At 29.1% G+C, this 15,230-nt stretch overlaps 1 protein-coding gene across 2 annotated transcripts; it reads right to left on the bottom strand.

Moving 5' to 3' along the window:
- Positions 1-7,347: 7,347 nt before the first annotated feature.
- On the bottom strand, positions 7,348-14,895 carry LOC117168174 (kinesin-like protein costa). 2 transcript variants are annotated; one of them, XM_033353620.1, is made up of 3 exons: positions 14,791-14,885; positions 13,053-13,155; positions 7,348-10,586 (listed from the first exon to the last, which is right to left on the bottom strand). In XM_033353620.1, exon 3 carries the CDS (start codon positions 10,554-10,556, stop codon positions 8,076-8,078), a length of 2,481 nt encoding a protein of 826 aa, XP_033209511.1. In that variant the 5' UTR covers positions 10,557-10,586; positions 13,053-13,155; positions 14,791-14,885; the 3' UTR covers positions 7,348-8,075. The 2 variants fall into 2 exon arrangements, with proteins under 2 accessions (XP_033209511.1, XP_033209510.1); XM_033353619.1 differs by lacking the exon at positions 13,053-13,155 and having other exon boundaries at positions 14,791-14,895.
- Positions 14,896-15,230: the final 335 nt, after the last annotated feature.

Genomic DNA, 15,230 nt, shown 5'->3' with positions numbered 1-15,230 from the left:
GTTATGGAGTAGCAGGACATAAGACTTAGAGCTATTAGTAAAACAAGGAGAAGAGAGATGGACAAAGATTATAGGTTCGAGGTACAATAGAATAATAGATGGTATATGATGGTCAAAGGGTGGACGAAACCAGAATATCTGCAAAAAATAAAAAAGGCAGAAAAATGGAGTAGTGTTGTATAGCTTAGAATGGGAGGAGCGAGAACGTGCAGATATTGGGTGCACCCCAAGGGAACGCGAGCTACCTGGAATCCTTCTCCTTCCATTCGGACCCTTACCCCTCACAGCTGTCACAGCGCGCTTAGTCGCCGGGATTGCCGGAGAGAAATTCTCCGAATCTACATATTTTCACGATTGAATGAGGGAATGTTGATATTTAATTTTTTTCTGTAAATGAGAAATTAAATACCCCTGGACTCGTGAGAGCCCGTAGATTCCCAAAAAATGATTTCCAAATAGTTTGCATCAGTTATTTTTAAATTTTACGTGAATAAGTTGGAACGGTGATCGGAGGTGATTTAGGGTCATTAGCGACAATAGACCCTACGCTCCGGCAATCCCGGCGACTAAGCGCACCAAGACAGGTGTGAGAGGTAAGCGTCCCACTGGAAGGGGAAGGATCCCAGGTAGCTCGCGCTCCTTTGGTCATCGCCCCAGATATTTGATGGATGAAGAGGAGAATTTATGTAGAGCATGTGGATACGAAATTGAGTAATGGGCACATGTATTAGAGAGATTTACAGGAAAAGGAAGAGGGACAGTTTAGTGTGTAAGATGGATTTTGGATGGTATTGGACAAGGAGTAATGTGGATGAAGAAATTGGAAGAAGTCAGGAAAAGCAAGGGAGTAGGGCAGAGCCAAACTGGTAATCCAGAAAAAGGAGAGTAAAAAGCAAACATTGTTTTCAGCATCATGGAAAATGTTTTTTTTTTATAGTAAGAGGAATCGGAAGCCCTGGAAGATCGCTCATTTTTAGAATTAATGTTATTATTGTTCATACTTACGTAATGCGAAATAGTAGAATATAAGTAGTAGTTAAGTTAGACGAAGAATGGAATTGTAAATATATGTACAATAAGCCGGAGGCCCTCAAACCCGTAAAAGGGGAGAGATTAAATACATACATACTATACAACTAACTAAGTAGTTGAATATTCAATAAAAAAGTTTAATAATTCATATTTTAACGAAAAATATTTTTATTTGGAACCAAAGTAGTTGAATTCAACCAAAGAAGACGAATTTTTAACAAAATTGTTGAAAATCTTCGATTAAAAAATATTAGCCGATAATAAGTGTTGAATTCAGAAAAATTAATCATTTAAATTATTAATTACAGAAAAAGTGCAACTCCTATAACTCTAAATCGACTTAGTAAAATGTGACCGAAAAATTTATTTAACCTATTTTTCATTATTAAATCTTTGTGTAACTTATAAACTCGAAAAATATTCGTACCTATATTTATTCATATTTTAATCATACATTTAAAAGTGTTAAAAAATACATTACAGAAATCCATTCAAATGTGTGAATTAAAATAAATTTAAGTCTAGAGAGACAGACTTGAATTGATTAAAATAAAAGTTTCAAACTGTACTGTACTGTAGTATATTCCACATGAAGGAGTTAAAACAATTGATTACACATATTTTTTTAACTTATTAGAAGGAATTAAATAATATCAAAATATGAACACTTTTGGGGAATACAAGACATCTTTGTGAGGTATATGTGTCAGTATAATTACAAGGAATTAAATATATTGAAAACACGATTTTTTTGGGGGAATAGGAAACTATGCGGCAGCCGCTATGGATATAGAAATAAATTAGTTTCTGAGATATCCTAGTCTTATAATGACATTTTAGACAGATGGAAAAATCGCGCATTCAAAAAAATAGAATAATTTCACTTTTACGCTGAAATCTGGAAATATTAATTTTCCCAGTGGGCACAAAATTTGGGGATGTCTTTACGACATCGTTACGACAATTTTTCCGACATCCTATGTCCATGTCGTTAAGGTGTCTTTACGATATCGTAAATAAACCGTATGATTTGACCATGTCTTTACGATATCGCAAAGACATCGAAACGACGTAGACATAGGATGTCGTAAAGACGTCGCCAAATTTTGTGCCCACTGGGTTTCTCTACTCAACGCTTAGTACCGAGTAGTTTTCAAGAAATCATTTGCTATTTTAGCTAAAAAAGATTAAACTTAAAAAACAAATGAATTTTTGAACAAAAAAGGCGAATTTACAACAAAGACAAATTTTTCAGACAGTCAAGAAAAAAAATATTCATGCAAACTGTGGAATTTTTATTTCCAAAAGACAAATTTTCCTCAACAGTTGAATTTTAAAACCAAAAAGATCGAGTTCTCAATTAAAATAGTTCATATTTAACCAAATAGATAGATTTTTAACTTAAAATGGAGAAGTTTCTAAAAAACACTTGAATTTTCAACCAAAAAGTTTTATTTATTAATTTTTATAGAAATTGTTGGATTTTGAATATAATTTAATAAAATTGCATATTTACTTCAAAATAATAAGTTTATTAGCCATGTATATTTTTCGAGGTCAACATATCTATTTTAATAAATGAGTACAATTTTAAATAATTTTTAGAATTTCAGAAATTTTTAATAAAATTTAGGCCCGTGCAGTAAAAATCGCGAATTTTTGCGCATACATAATCGGAAGAGCACAAAAACTGAGAAAATCAGCAAAAATGGTAACCCTAAATGCCTATTTTTATACAATAATTTCGGCCCACTTCTTCATCATTGGATCCTTTGAGGAAAAAAGCTGAGGTATATTTCAGGCCAAAAAATAAACAAAAAACAATGTTCCAAGTTTGAAAAATGTGAAAAATCATATTGAAACTGTAGGAGGCAAAATTTTCTTTTATATTGATATTTAAAAAGTTACAAGTAGCCGAATGCGATGGTACAGTCCAAAAAGCCCCTCGCTTTAATTTATTATATATATTTATTTTATACAAATTAAAACATATATTTGATTTATTTTTAATCAATCTTCATTTAGTATGACATAAGGAATATAAAAAATACAAATATTTAATTACACAATATACATTTATTTACAGCAACAAAAATTACAGTAATAAATATGAATACAAGAATATCGACGCATAAAATAAAAAATTGTCTATCTTAAACTAGCGGTTTTTCAACATTGAAACTGTCTTGTTCGTTAATTACAACATTCTTTTTTCAAAGAAATTAGAGTACAATATGTTGCTAAAATTACATAAATTTACATCATTTAAAGTTTCCAGACGAGTCCAAAAACTTTCAGTCTAAATAGATTTTCAGTCCACAATGAGTCAGAGGATAATTTTTCTCTTTAATTCAGATGCAAAAATTATTCGAAGAGTCTCGACGTTCTGAAATTTCGGATAAATATTGAGATATTTTTCATAAGTTTGGCTAGTTATCGAGAAAAAAAATTCGAAATATTTTCGAACAATAAAATTTCCGTATAACATAAAATTTCTGATTTATACGATATCCGCACTAGAAAATTCACAAATTGACATAATCAAAAATTTGTTCAAATAAATTTTATTGATTAAAAATACAATAACCAAATAATTTTATAACGAAAAATTATTTGTAATGTTTAAAGATTCCAAAATTATTGTCTGAATTTAAAACAACTATAATTGAACACAATTTTTCCTCAACAAATATTTATTTTTCAATTATTGTTATTTTAATTTAAACAATAATTTTAGAATCCTCAACCATTATAAACAATTTTTTGTTTTAAAGATATTTTATGGTATTTTTATTAAATAAATAATATCCTTAAAACAAAACTTATATGCCACAATTCAGATTAAGGATTATTTTGTGATTCTGAGTGTAGTATATTATAATTGGTAAGCACATGTAAGTATGGGAGATCTTTTTTCATGTTTAATATATTTCTCTTTAACAAGATTGACCATGCAATATATTTTTTATTAATAATCTTTAGTTACGTAAAAATATATATTGTAAAAAACTGAAGAAAAAACAATTTAATATAAAAAACGAGTTGAAATTTTGACTTTAAATGTAGATTTAAAAATCCGTGCAACTTTAAACCTACTAAAAAAATACTACAAAATTAATTTAAAAACTTTGTTCCAGTTAAATTAAAATCGAAAATTTAAATTAGAATACAGAATTTTTGGCAGAGATTTTTAAAAGAAAAAATTTGTTAATACAATTAAATCATAATTTTTTTTTAGAAAAGACAACAATTTTCTGAAGGTCCTAAAAATGTTACAGAAGACTTCATATTTTAGAAGACTTGAAAAGCTATTTGGTTATATATTGAATATTGTGGTAAAAAATTTCTCCAAGAGGAAAAGCGAAGCATTGGAAGTCATATTTGAGGAAGTAAAAACTTGAGCGAATAATAAAATCTGATAATAACCAGATCATTTTTGAAAGTCAATCTAATTAATCTGATAGTAAAAGATAATTTTATTGTATTTTTCAAATGGAAGTTCGAAGAGAAATAAAATATCCACTCAAAAATTGGACATTTTAGATATAAAACTTCGTCTTAAAATGTAAATAATTTTTACTTTTCTATCCAATTATCTGATATTTTAAAATAGAATTCTTAAAATTACAGATAAATACTTAATACGGCAGATATTCTCACTTTTCATCAACTCAATTGTTTGAGAAAAATATCTTATATTGTCTTTATTTAACTAAAATTCAAAGTGTCTTATATGAAATAAAACTCAAACATTCTCTAGTCCAAATTTAAAAAATTCGATGATTAATAAAAAGTACATAGAGCAATAATCAATGCATTGAAAAACAACGTTCAACTAGGAAAATATACAACAACCCAAAAGAGTTTACTCTTTATCACAGATATCTGCTACAAAAAAAATATTTAAAAAAATGCGAAATAAATCCGCAAACAAAAGTTGAAATTCATTTATAGGATATGTGAGCAAATAAAAATACTTTAGTATTTCAGGGTGGCCACATTAATCGACCTCAAAAATTGTCGGTTTTTGCTCAGTTCGCGAAAATTTTCACGTTCATTGAAATTAAAAATTATATCTCTTAAAGCTATAAATGTTTTCACTTGAAGTGATGCAACTTTAATTGATAAATTAAAGCATTCGTAGTGAAAACGTTTGGAATTTTAAGGTCTCAAAATTTGTATTTCGCATTTATAAAATGGAAGCTTTTAATACTTTTCAATAAAAATTTTTTTAATCAAATGCCAATAAATTTATTAATGTTCGAAATTATACCATTCAAAGAAATTTTAAGACAAAAACATTAAAAATTGCACGATTTGAAATTTGGTTTATTTTGACCATTTTTTAAATTAGAAATAAAAATTTCCGAGTTTTATAGCGTTTCAAATGAATAAATCTTCCATTGTTCTTGAAAAATTAAATTTGAAAACTTTCACTTAAAAATAAAATTTTTTAAAATTTATATTTTATAAAATTATAAATAACGTTTAAGGTTTAAAATGAGCAGATTTAGTTTTAGCGATTCGAGGTTATTTCAAACAGTTAACTTTCAAATTGTTCAGTTTCGAATATTTGAAATCTTGTCCAATTTAAATAAACAATCAAGTATTGTTAAATATAGAAAAAAAATGTATTACCAAATTTTATATTGAATAATTGTTAACAATGAAATAATTATAAATATAATTACTGAAATAGAATATTCGCAAAAAATCAAAGTTTTTGAAATTTTATATCACCGAAAAAAATAAAGCTTTAAATGTTTCCATTTAAAATAATCAAAACTTCACTTAAAATTAAAGCTTTAAAATCTTGTATTTTAAATGTATAAAATGGAAGCTTTTGATACTTTTTAATTGAACAATTTAAAATTAAATGCCGTTACATTTGTTAATGTTCAACATTATATCATTCAAAGCAATTTCAACTTTGAAACATCAAAAATTGAACGATTTCAAATTTCGCTAAAAACTGAACATTTTTTAAAATTAAAAGTACATTTTTTAATTTGTAAGGCGTTTCAAATTAAAAAATATTCAATTCTTATTTAAAAATTTAAAAATGAAAACTTTCAATTAAAAATTAAAATTTTTGAAATAGAACAATTAAAATTTTAACGTTCAATTTTAAATAAGCAGTAAAGTGCTGTTATGTATAGAAGAAAATTTCATGTTGAACGGTTAAAAAATTGAATATTTTAGGGATGACATAATTAAAACATAATTGATATTAGCATTCCTGAAATAGAATTTTTCCAAAAAATAAAAATTTCCTAAATTTTAGATTACCGAAAAAAATTAAAATACCAAAAATTTTTATCAACGAAACTGAAATATAATTGAAAGTATAAGTTAAAGAAATTATACTAAAATTTCAATTTAAAATTGCTAAAATTATAAAATTAACGAAATATTTTTAAACACGAAATTCATTATCAAATGCTATAAAATTTCCTAAGATGTTTTTAATTTCAAGATGCACGTATATAAAATAAAATATTTTAAGATATATATATATATATATAATATTAAACAATTTTTTTATTCTTTCGTAAATTTGAAATTTCATTAATTTATGATTTAAAATCGGGATCTGAAAATTCGTGTTTTAAAATTTCAGGAACTATATACAATTTCCAGGTCTTAATAATTTTATTATTCAATTTTATTTAAGTTTTCTGGTTTTGTTAACTTTTATTTATAGAAAATTTAAACATGGTGGCCGTTTTAATATAAGAAAAAAAATCCTGGAATTAATGGAAAATGAATTTTTAACTTTTATAAATAATTGCAGACTTCAAAGATTCAGATTCAGTTCCAAAAATATAAATCCATGTTATTATTTTCAATGCTCGAAATTGAAAAATCGTTCATTACATTTTCAAATTAAAGAATGATAGTATTTTAACCAATTTTAAGCTAGAAAGATTAAAAGTTGAACAATTCTATTTTTTTTAACTTAACAATTTTTACATGAGAAGTTGAATTATTATAATTTTAAATAAAATAGTTTAGATATTCTTTAAAAAAAAACTTATAATTTGATTTCAGTCTTGAAAAATATACATCCCGCATCAAAAAAATTTTAATTTACATTTATTATCAAACGTTTTTCACAACTTCGAAACATCATTTAAAATGATTCGAATTTCAAATAATTTCTCAACATAAAAAATAATTTTTCTAGACATCTTAAGTAAATATTTTTATTTTTTTTAACCTTTCCACATTTCTTAAAATCTTATGCATTTTTTGTTGAAAATCTGGGAAAATCTACGTTTTGTTTTAAATTAGGCCATAGCTATTGGCACCGAAATTTCGGTACAAATAGTTGAAATTTCTCGTAACATGCTTCGTTGAATTTACTTGAAATCATTTCAAGTTTTAAAATAATTTTGAATCTTTTCAAAATCTCTAAATACCTTTAAAAATTACTCGAATTGTTCTAAGAAAAATAAGTGTTCAATGGTTATTTATACTTAATTTGTATTTAGCGTTGATCAAGTAAAAAATTTGATTATCAAACATTTTCAATTTCGAACGCCTTTAATTTGTAATTGTTTAAGTCTGTCAAGACTGCATTTTAAAATTCTTTAAATTAAACATGTTTACCGAAAAATAAAAATCTAAAATGACAGATTTTCCTTCTAAAATTTGTAAAATTCCCGGTCAAAAAATAAATTCACTGTCATTTCCCGTTCTCGAAAAATTCCCAGTTTTCGTTCTAGCGACCAATCTGTTAAATATAATTAATAAACATTAATGGTAGTTTTTTTTGTGATTTTAAGTGACGCGTTTGTTTCTCAATTTTTAAAGTCTGAATGATTTCAGAACCGAAAAAGTTAAAAATTAAAGTTAACATAAAAAAAGCTGAAACCAAACTCATTTAAAATTGCATCCCAGGCGGTAAAATTATATAAAGTTATATAATTAGTTATTATAAAACAAATGATGATTTTGATATTTCAAGTGATTAGATAGATTTTTCGGTCGAGCAACCACCCTGTACTTCTTTGAACAATAAAATTGAAAAATTACCGACATCACTTTTTCTGAATAATCAACTTATTCTTCTCCCTCGTTACTTTCGTTGCTCGAACTTTCTGATTAGCCTCTGCTTCGTGAAGTCTTTTCCTCAAGGAATAATTTTCTCTCCTATATCGTTTGAGTTCCGAATCATTATCTATTTTATCGTGATCCGAACTGCTTGAATTCTCAGCCAATTGCTTCAACATAACAGTCTTCTGGCGCTCAAATTTCTCCTTCAAAACAATTTCTCTCTTGTCCGAGTGAATTTGCATTGCATCTAAACAGCCCGTCAAATATCGAATGTGTCCCTCCAATTTCATATTTTGCTTTTCCAGTTCCAAGCGCTCATCCTCCAGACACTTCAGGGTCTCCTTCAAATCGATAACTTTCGTAAAATATTTCTGAAAGATATTCTTCATCTCACCGTCGGTCAATTTCGCCAGATTTTCAAGTACCAACTCGCCATTCTTGATTTGATTTCGATCTTCCGCGAATGCCTTCCTGCCACAGATCATTTCATTCTTGTGCTCAATCATAGCGTCGATGGCTTCTATCGTTTCTCCACACTCTAGCAACTTCCGTTTGTTGTCGGTCGTTAACGTTCTCTCCTTCTGATACTTCTGATCCAGATCGCACTTTTCGTCCACCAAACAATCCCGCGTGCGTCGAAGATTACGAATTTCGTGTCGCAACGCCTCCTTCTCATCCGTATCAGCAGTCTTCTCCAGGTCCATCGACTTTTCTTTCAGAACATGATCCAGATGTGAAATTCTCGCACTCACATCTAATAGGTTTTTCTTTTTGCCGATGCTCTCATTTCTGGACCTCGCTATTTCATCCTCACTCTCGGACTGTATTTCTTTTAACTTGGACGCTGTCAAATTATACTTTGCCTCCAATTCTCGAATTTTCCTCTGATCCTCGATCACCTCATCCTCCAGCTGCTTTTTCAGCCGCTCCTCTTTCTGAAGCTGACGCTTCAGCTCCTCCATTTGCTTCTTCGAGGAAAAGAGCGAAGTTTCTAATTCGCTCACTCTTTTCGCCGAATCTCCCGCGATTTGTGTTATTTTCTCGATGTCTATCAATTTCTGCTTGTAGTCAAACGCCATGTTCTCGTACAGTTCAATTTCCCGCTTGTGTGTTGATCTTTCGCCGGTCTCGTTATTCCTAAATGCAAATTGCGCTTGAGCCAGATGCTTTTTCGTATTGTAATAGTCCTGCTTCAGTTTTCTCGTCTTCCGCTGAAACCTATTTTTCGCACTTGTCCTTGTGTCCGAATTTTTAATCATCTCGGCTATAAAACGCTCTTTGGCTTCAATCGCTGACTGTAACTCGTCGATTCGTTTGTGAGCACCCAGGAGGTCAGACTGAATTTTCATCACTTCCTTCTGCTTCGCTTTATTGCTCTTGGCTAAAGTTTTCAATTCCTTGACAGGCCCGGGACTATCGGTATTGCGAAGAGCATCCCGAAACAAATTCGGAGAATTCGTCTGTGCCATCATTACTATCTCGTCGTTGATATTGCGAGACTCCACATCGAGATTTTGTGACACTGCCGCCATGTATTTCGAGGAATCCATTTGAAGGTTTTGATTCTGAGCGAGTTTGAAGTTGTCATTGAACGCTAACAATCCGTTGCTCATTTCAGAACCCGGAAGCATCGAGTTTCTTCTCATATTTGGATTTCTCATGGGCATGGGTTTACCAATTGGCAGCGAGTCGTTGTTGTTCCTTGATAATTGTGGAAGAGACGAAATGATGGGATTACTCGCATCCTTGAATTCATCCTTCTTCAGCTCGATGAGCCTGTCCGTCTCGACTTTGAATTTGTTCATACATTCGTCAAGTTTCTCGATAAAATCTGGATTCTCGGAATTAGTGTCACTCTGATCTTCGTCCTCGTCGTCGTCCTCTTCCGAGATTTCGCTCTCGAAGTCGGAACAACTTTCTGACCTCTCTCGATACTCCATTCGATTTCCGGATTCATCTGTCTTCTCGTCTGTCTCCGTAACTTCCTCGATTATTTCCAGGGACCTTCTTGCATTTTCTGCGAGACCTTGGAAACTCGCTGTGTCATCGCTCGTGATACATTCTTCGTATTCCTGCTTTAAACACAGCCATTGTTCGATCTGATCTTGCTCGGTGTGCGGCAAAATATTGCTGCCGATCAGTTTGTTGAAGAGGCCTTCTGCATTTGAGACTAGTTTGGACCATTGGGTAGCGGCGAATTCGAGACGAAAAATATCGGCGCTGGGACTGCGTTCGCCGGAAGTAGCAGAATTCATTGTTTCGTGCATTTCGTCTCCAGTTTGTTCACTGTCTTCATCGAGAGGCTCTGTTCGGTGATGAAAGTGGGATAAATCATCCATATATTGGGCATAATAACGCTGGTTGTCCATTGTCACTTGCTCATGTATCCAAGGTGCGTAGTGCATCATATTCGAGCTCCTGAATTTTTCACGATTCAACTGTTTGAATTGTTCACCCAGCCTCATTTAAAACGCCAGCTGTGGACGATTAAATCCCTGAAAAAGGAACTAGGTTTATTAAGGCGGTCCATTTTCAGGGTTGTTAGAGAAATCGGATTTAAAAACTCTAGGCACCGAATCCATTTTAAATCAGGTAGGGCCCTACACTTGAAATCAAAGAATCTCTTGGAGATGACATATGTTGTTCTTGTTTTTTTTTTAAAGGAAATTCGGCGATACGTGTTATTCCGATTAAAAAAAAAAGATTTTGTCAAAATGTATGCGTATTTGAATTTTGTGCTTTGTTTTTAAAAAACTCGATTTTTCTTTAAACCTCTATAAATTTTGGCTTGAAATAAGGTTTAAAATTTACAAGATGGCAGCGGTTTTTCTGAAAAAAATTAAAAACCGATTTTCTCAGCAAACTCAGTTTAATTTTTTAATAATGACTTTTTATACGATAAAAAGTATTAAAATCTTCATTAATTTACATTACAAAAAAAATGATACAAAAAAACAACTGAAATTGATTTTTTTTTTAATTTTGGTTGGAACAATATTTGTAGATAACGTAAAATTGGAAAAAATATTTCGTTTATTTGAACATTCAGAAATTAAGGTACATTCATTTTTCTTAAAATCGAATTTTCTACTTTATCTTGGAAACAATGGCAGATACGAAAAAAGGTTAAAATAACAGTTTGCACGTCTAAAAATTTTACGTAAAAATGTCTTGTTTTTTGCGATATTTTTCATAATTTACGAGAAAAATTCAAAAATCTGTTCAAAATTCTGTCATCTGTTACTAGAAACTAAGAAAAATATTAAGAAGAATAAAAAAGGTGAGGTTTTCAAAAAAATCTTTTTTATTATTTACTTCAAATTTTGGAAACATGAAACAAATATAGGGAAGGGCCTAGTATATAATCATTAGCTGAAGAACTTTAGAAAATGTTTAATATTTCTAGTTATTCCAATTTCTCAAAAACATTAAAATTTGACGCCTTCTTGCAATATCTTTTTTAATAAGTTTATATTTTGCCTTGCAATTGGGCTTAGGAATCATTCACAAACTACGAAACGCGGTTTACTTTTGTTTGAATAAAGATGAGAAAATAATTTCCGTGACGTAAACGTTACACAGCAATATTTTATTATCTCTCGTGCTATTTTAAGGGAAAGAATTAATGATAATATTAATAGAAAATGTGGCACTTTAGAAACAGCTTAAAAATAGGCACGTAGATAATTTCCAACGGTACGGTACTTAAAATTATTAATCCATGTAAAATTTAGAGGCTTTTCGATTATGATTTCATTCTAAACATATAAAACTTTACTTTTTTTATATATTAAGAAATTATTCATCTGCGCTCACTTGAATTATGAAAACGTAACTTTGTTTGAATTTGTAAAATAAGCAGAAAAGTGCTAAAATATTGATTGAAATTGCAAAAAGAAATTACAATACAAATTTCCAGGCTATTTTTCAAATTTTCATGACTTCCCGGTTTTCCACATTTTGTAGGAACTCTGATTTTACATGTATAGTAAACAAAATGTAAGAAGAAAATGATACAACAGCCTACATGTTTTCTTTCATCATTGACGTTATCTTGCGGAAAGCACATTTTTCTCTTTAAAATTATATACCTTTTGACTTAATTGAGATATTTAAGATTTCTTTCCACCTACCGGTAGAGTTTATCACTTTCTTTCGAAATCCACGAGAAAATTTAGAAAATGTTCAAAATTAACAACATTGTTTCTCAAAAATCCCACACTTATATTTTTTAAATCAATTTTGGGTTGTTTGAAATTGTACTATTATGAGGAAAACATCTGGTGAGATTTACGCGGGCTAAATAACTTTTGTGGTCAGGAGAATTTTTTCCATAAAATCGAATTTTCGTGCACAGTATCAAAATCAGGACATACTTGTCATTTGGCATTTATTCTTAGAGTTTTACCCATTATTGTGAATCTAAATTTGTATAGACACTAAACTATCAGAGAATAACAGAAAAATGAACCAAGACATTTTTAGATTTCAATTGTTCATTTATGAATATAATATAAAAATATAAAACATTTGAATGACTAGAAACATATGGGCAATTTTCGTGAAAAGAAATAAACGCCAGCACACTATTTTCTTAATATTGTTTTCCTAACTGTTGTTGTAAGCAAGAAAAATACAATAATTCAATTTGATGAAAAAAAAATTCTGCTGGCCACAAAAGTTATTTAGCCCATATAAAACTGACAAGACATTTTTCTTATGATGATACAAATTAAAAAAAATGGACAAAAATCATAAGTTTGGGTTTTTTTGTTGAGAAAATCGACTTTTAGTAATTTCAGAAAAACCGCTGCCATTTTGTTAATTTTGAATATTTTCTAAATTTGTTCGGTGGAATGAAATTCTAAATATCTCGATTAAGTAAAAAGTTATATAACTTTAAAGAAAATATGTTTCTTTATTTTTTAACTAAACCAAAAAATCAAATACGCATTACTTACTGCACATATTTTTTCACCATTCGCAAAAATACGTATTGCCTAATTTCCTCTAAAATGCAACATATTTTGTCCCCGAGATATTCTGCGACTTCAAGTGTAGAACCTGCTTCATTTGAAAAATATTTCAAATTATTTTCAATATTTTGAAATCCCATGAAGTTTTTTAAAAACTTTTGAAAATTCCTTAAAATATTATCTTAAATCAGTATAAGCCTTTCGAATACATTCAAGTTGTTGACATTTATTAAAAATTGATAAGAATCTTTCAAAATACCCTGAAATATTTCAAATACATTGAAATCTTCTGAAATACCTTGACAATTTTTAAAGTTCTTGAAAATTCTCTGCAGTTAAAAAAAATATTCTTAAGGTTTTCAAATCTTTGAAATTTATGTAAAAAATTGTGGATTGTTTAAAAAAAATACTCACAAATATTTTCAAATCCTTTAAACCTTTTTAAAGATATTAACATTTTTTTGGAATTTTTAAAAATACCTTTAAATATTTCAAATTTTTCGAAATCACTTGAAATGTATTAAAAATTCCCTAAGACATTTCAAATCCTGCAAAATCTTTTACATTCCTTGTCAATTTTTTAAGTTCTTTAACATTCTCTGGAAGTTATCAAAATTCCCTTACATCTTTATAATCATTTAGAAACCATCAAATTATTAAAACGCAATCAAAATTCCTTGGAATCATAAAAAATAACCTCAAATATTTCAAGCCCTTTAAGGATCTTGAAAATTCCCTTGAATTTGTCAAAATAACTTAAAATATTTAAAACTCTTGAAATCCCTTTAAATTATTGAAATCTTTTTAAATAACCTAAAATCTTTTTAAACACTTATAAAATCTTTGATAATACCTTGGAAATCTCTGAAATCATATGAAATCCCTCAATTCTTTGAAATCCCTTAAAATATTCCAAAATCGCGTGAAAGTACATGAAATATTTTGATATTTCATCTGGAAATCACTTTAAAATATTACAATCCGCAGAAACCTAATAAGATCCTTTGGCATCTTGTAAAATATTCTAAAAACTTATATTCAAATCCTTGAAAATTCTTAAATTGCTAAAAGCTTTTAAAACGTCCTGAAATATTTTTAATCCTTTCGAAATCTCTTGAAACTTTTTAAAGTTCTTTAAAATTCTCTAAATAGCCTTAAAAAAGTGACTGAGAAGTTATTTGGGAATAAAAGTTATTTTTTGGAAGTCCTGATTATTTTTGGCAGTTGTTTAAAGTGCTTCATACAAAAATTCCTTGACTTTTGCAATTTTTTTTACAAAATACCTGATTTTTCTGACCAAAACAAAATACCCTGACTATTCCCTGAGTTTCCTGACCGATCATCATCGTCTCAATGTTAAAATAAGATTTATAAGAAGTTAAGTATTTCAAAATAAAACTCTAATTTCGACTAGTGGAAAGAAAGCATTTAAAGGTATGTTAAGGATGATTTTGAGGTTATGTTTTGAAATAACGAATTTGCTCATTTTACAATAGATCTCAAACGCTTGTAATCACAGCAACGGTATAAAAGTTACTCAAATCTTGGAACATTTATATAAACTTACAAAATTCTGTAAAGTGAACAAGGTTTTACAATAAAACCGAAAATTTAATTCTTTGGACTGTGAAAATCGAACACCTTTTCGTCCGCAATTAAAAGATGTTCTAAAAATGGTAAATGATCATCTTTACAGAAAATTGATGGATTTATACAATCTTACCTCCATTAACATCCTGATTTCATTAAATATTGGAAAAGTTCACGTATTCCAAGAAAAAAATATCATTATAAAATGTTCAAGCACTGTGGAAATGCTTCTGGAGCTGGACACCGCCATTACATTTATTTGACAGTTGATTTATTGGATATTGCTTGGGTGGGAGAAATTCAAGATGTCTGCATGCTGAGGGTCCTATCGGTCACAACAATAATACCACTGTCATAGGACGTTTTTTTAAATAACTGAGAAAAAATCTTTTTCGACCATAAATGAAATTGAATATCATTTTTTATTTGTCAAAAGCTATTAAATTAAATAATAAAGTCGCTATTTTGTTATAATATCATAAGAGCATCTCTTTCGCATTCTATGGTGTGGCTGGTATGAATTCGACTTTACTTTATATATATATATATATATATATATATATACAGTCTGTC

Source organism: Belonocnema kinseyi, chromosome 2, assembly GCF_010883055.1.
Source record: "Belonocnema kinseyi isolate 2016_QV_RU_SX_M_011 chromosome 2, B_treatae_v1, whole genome shotgun sequence".
Taxonomy (NCBI): Eukaryota; Metazoa; Arthropoda; class Insecta; order Hymenoptera; family Cynipidae; genus Belonocnema; species Belonocnema kinseyi.
The sequence above is the reverse complement of the archived record's forward strand: the minus strand, read 5'-3'. Positions and strand labels throughout refer to the sequence as shown.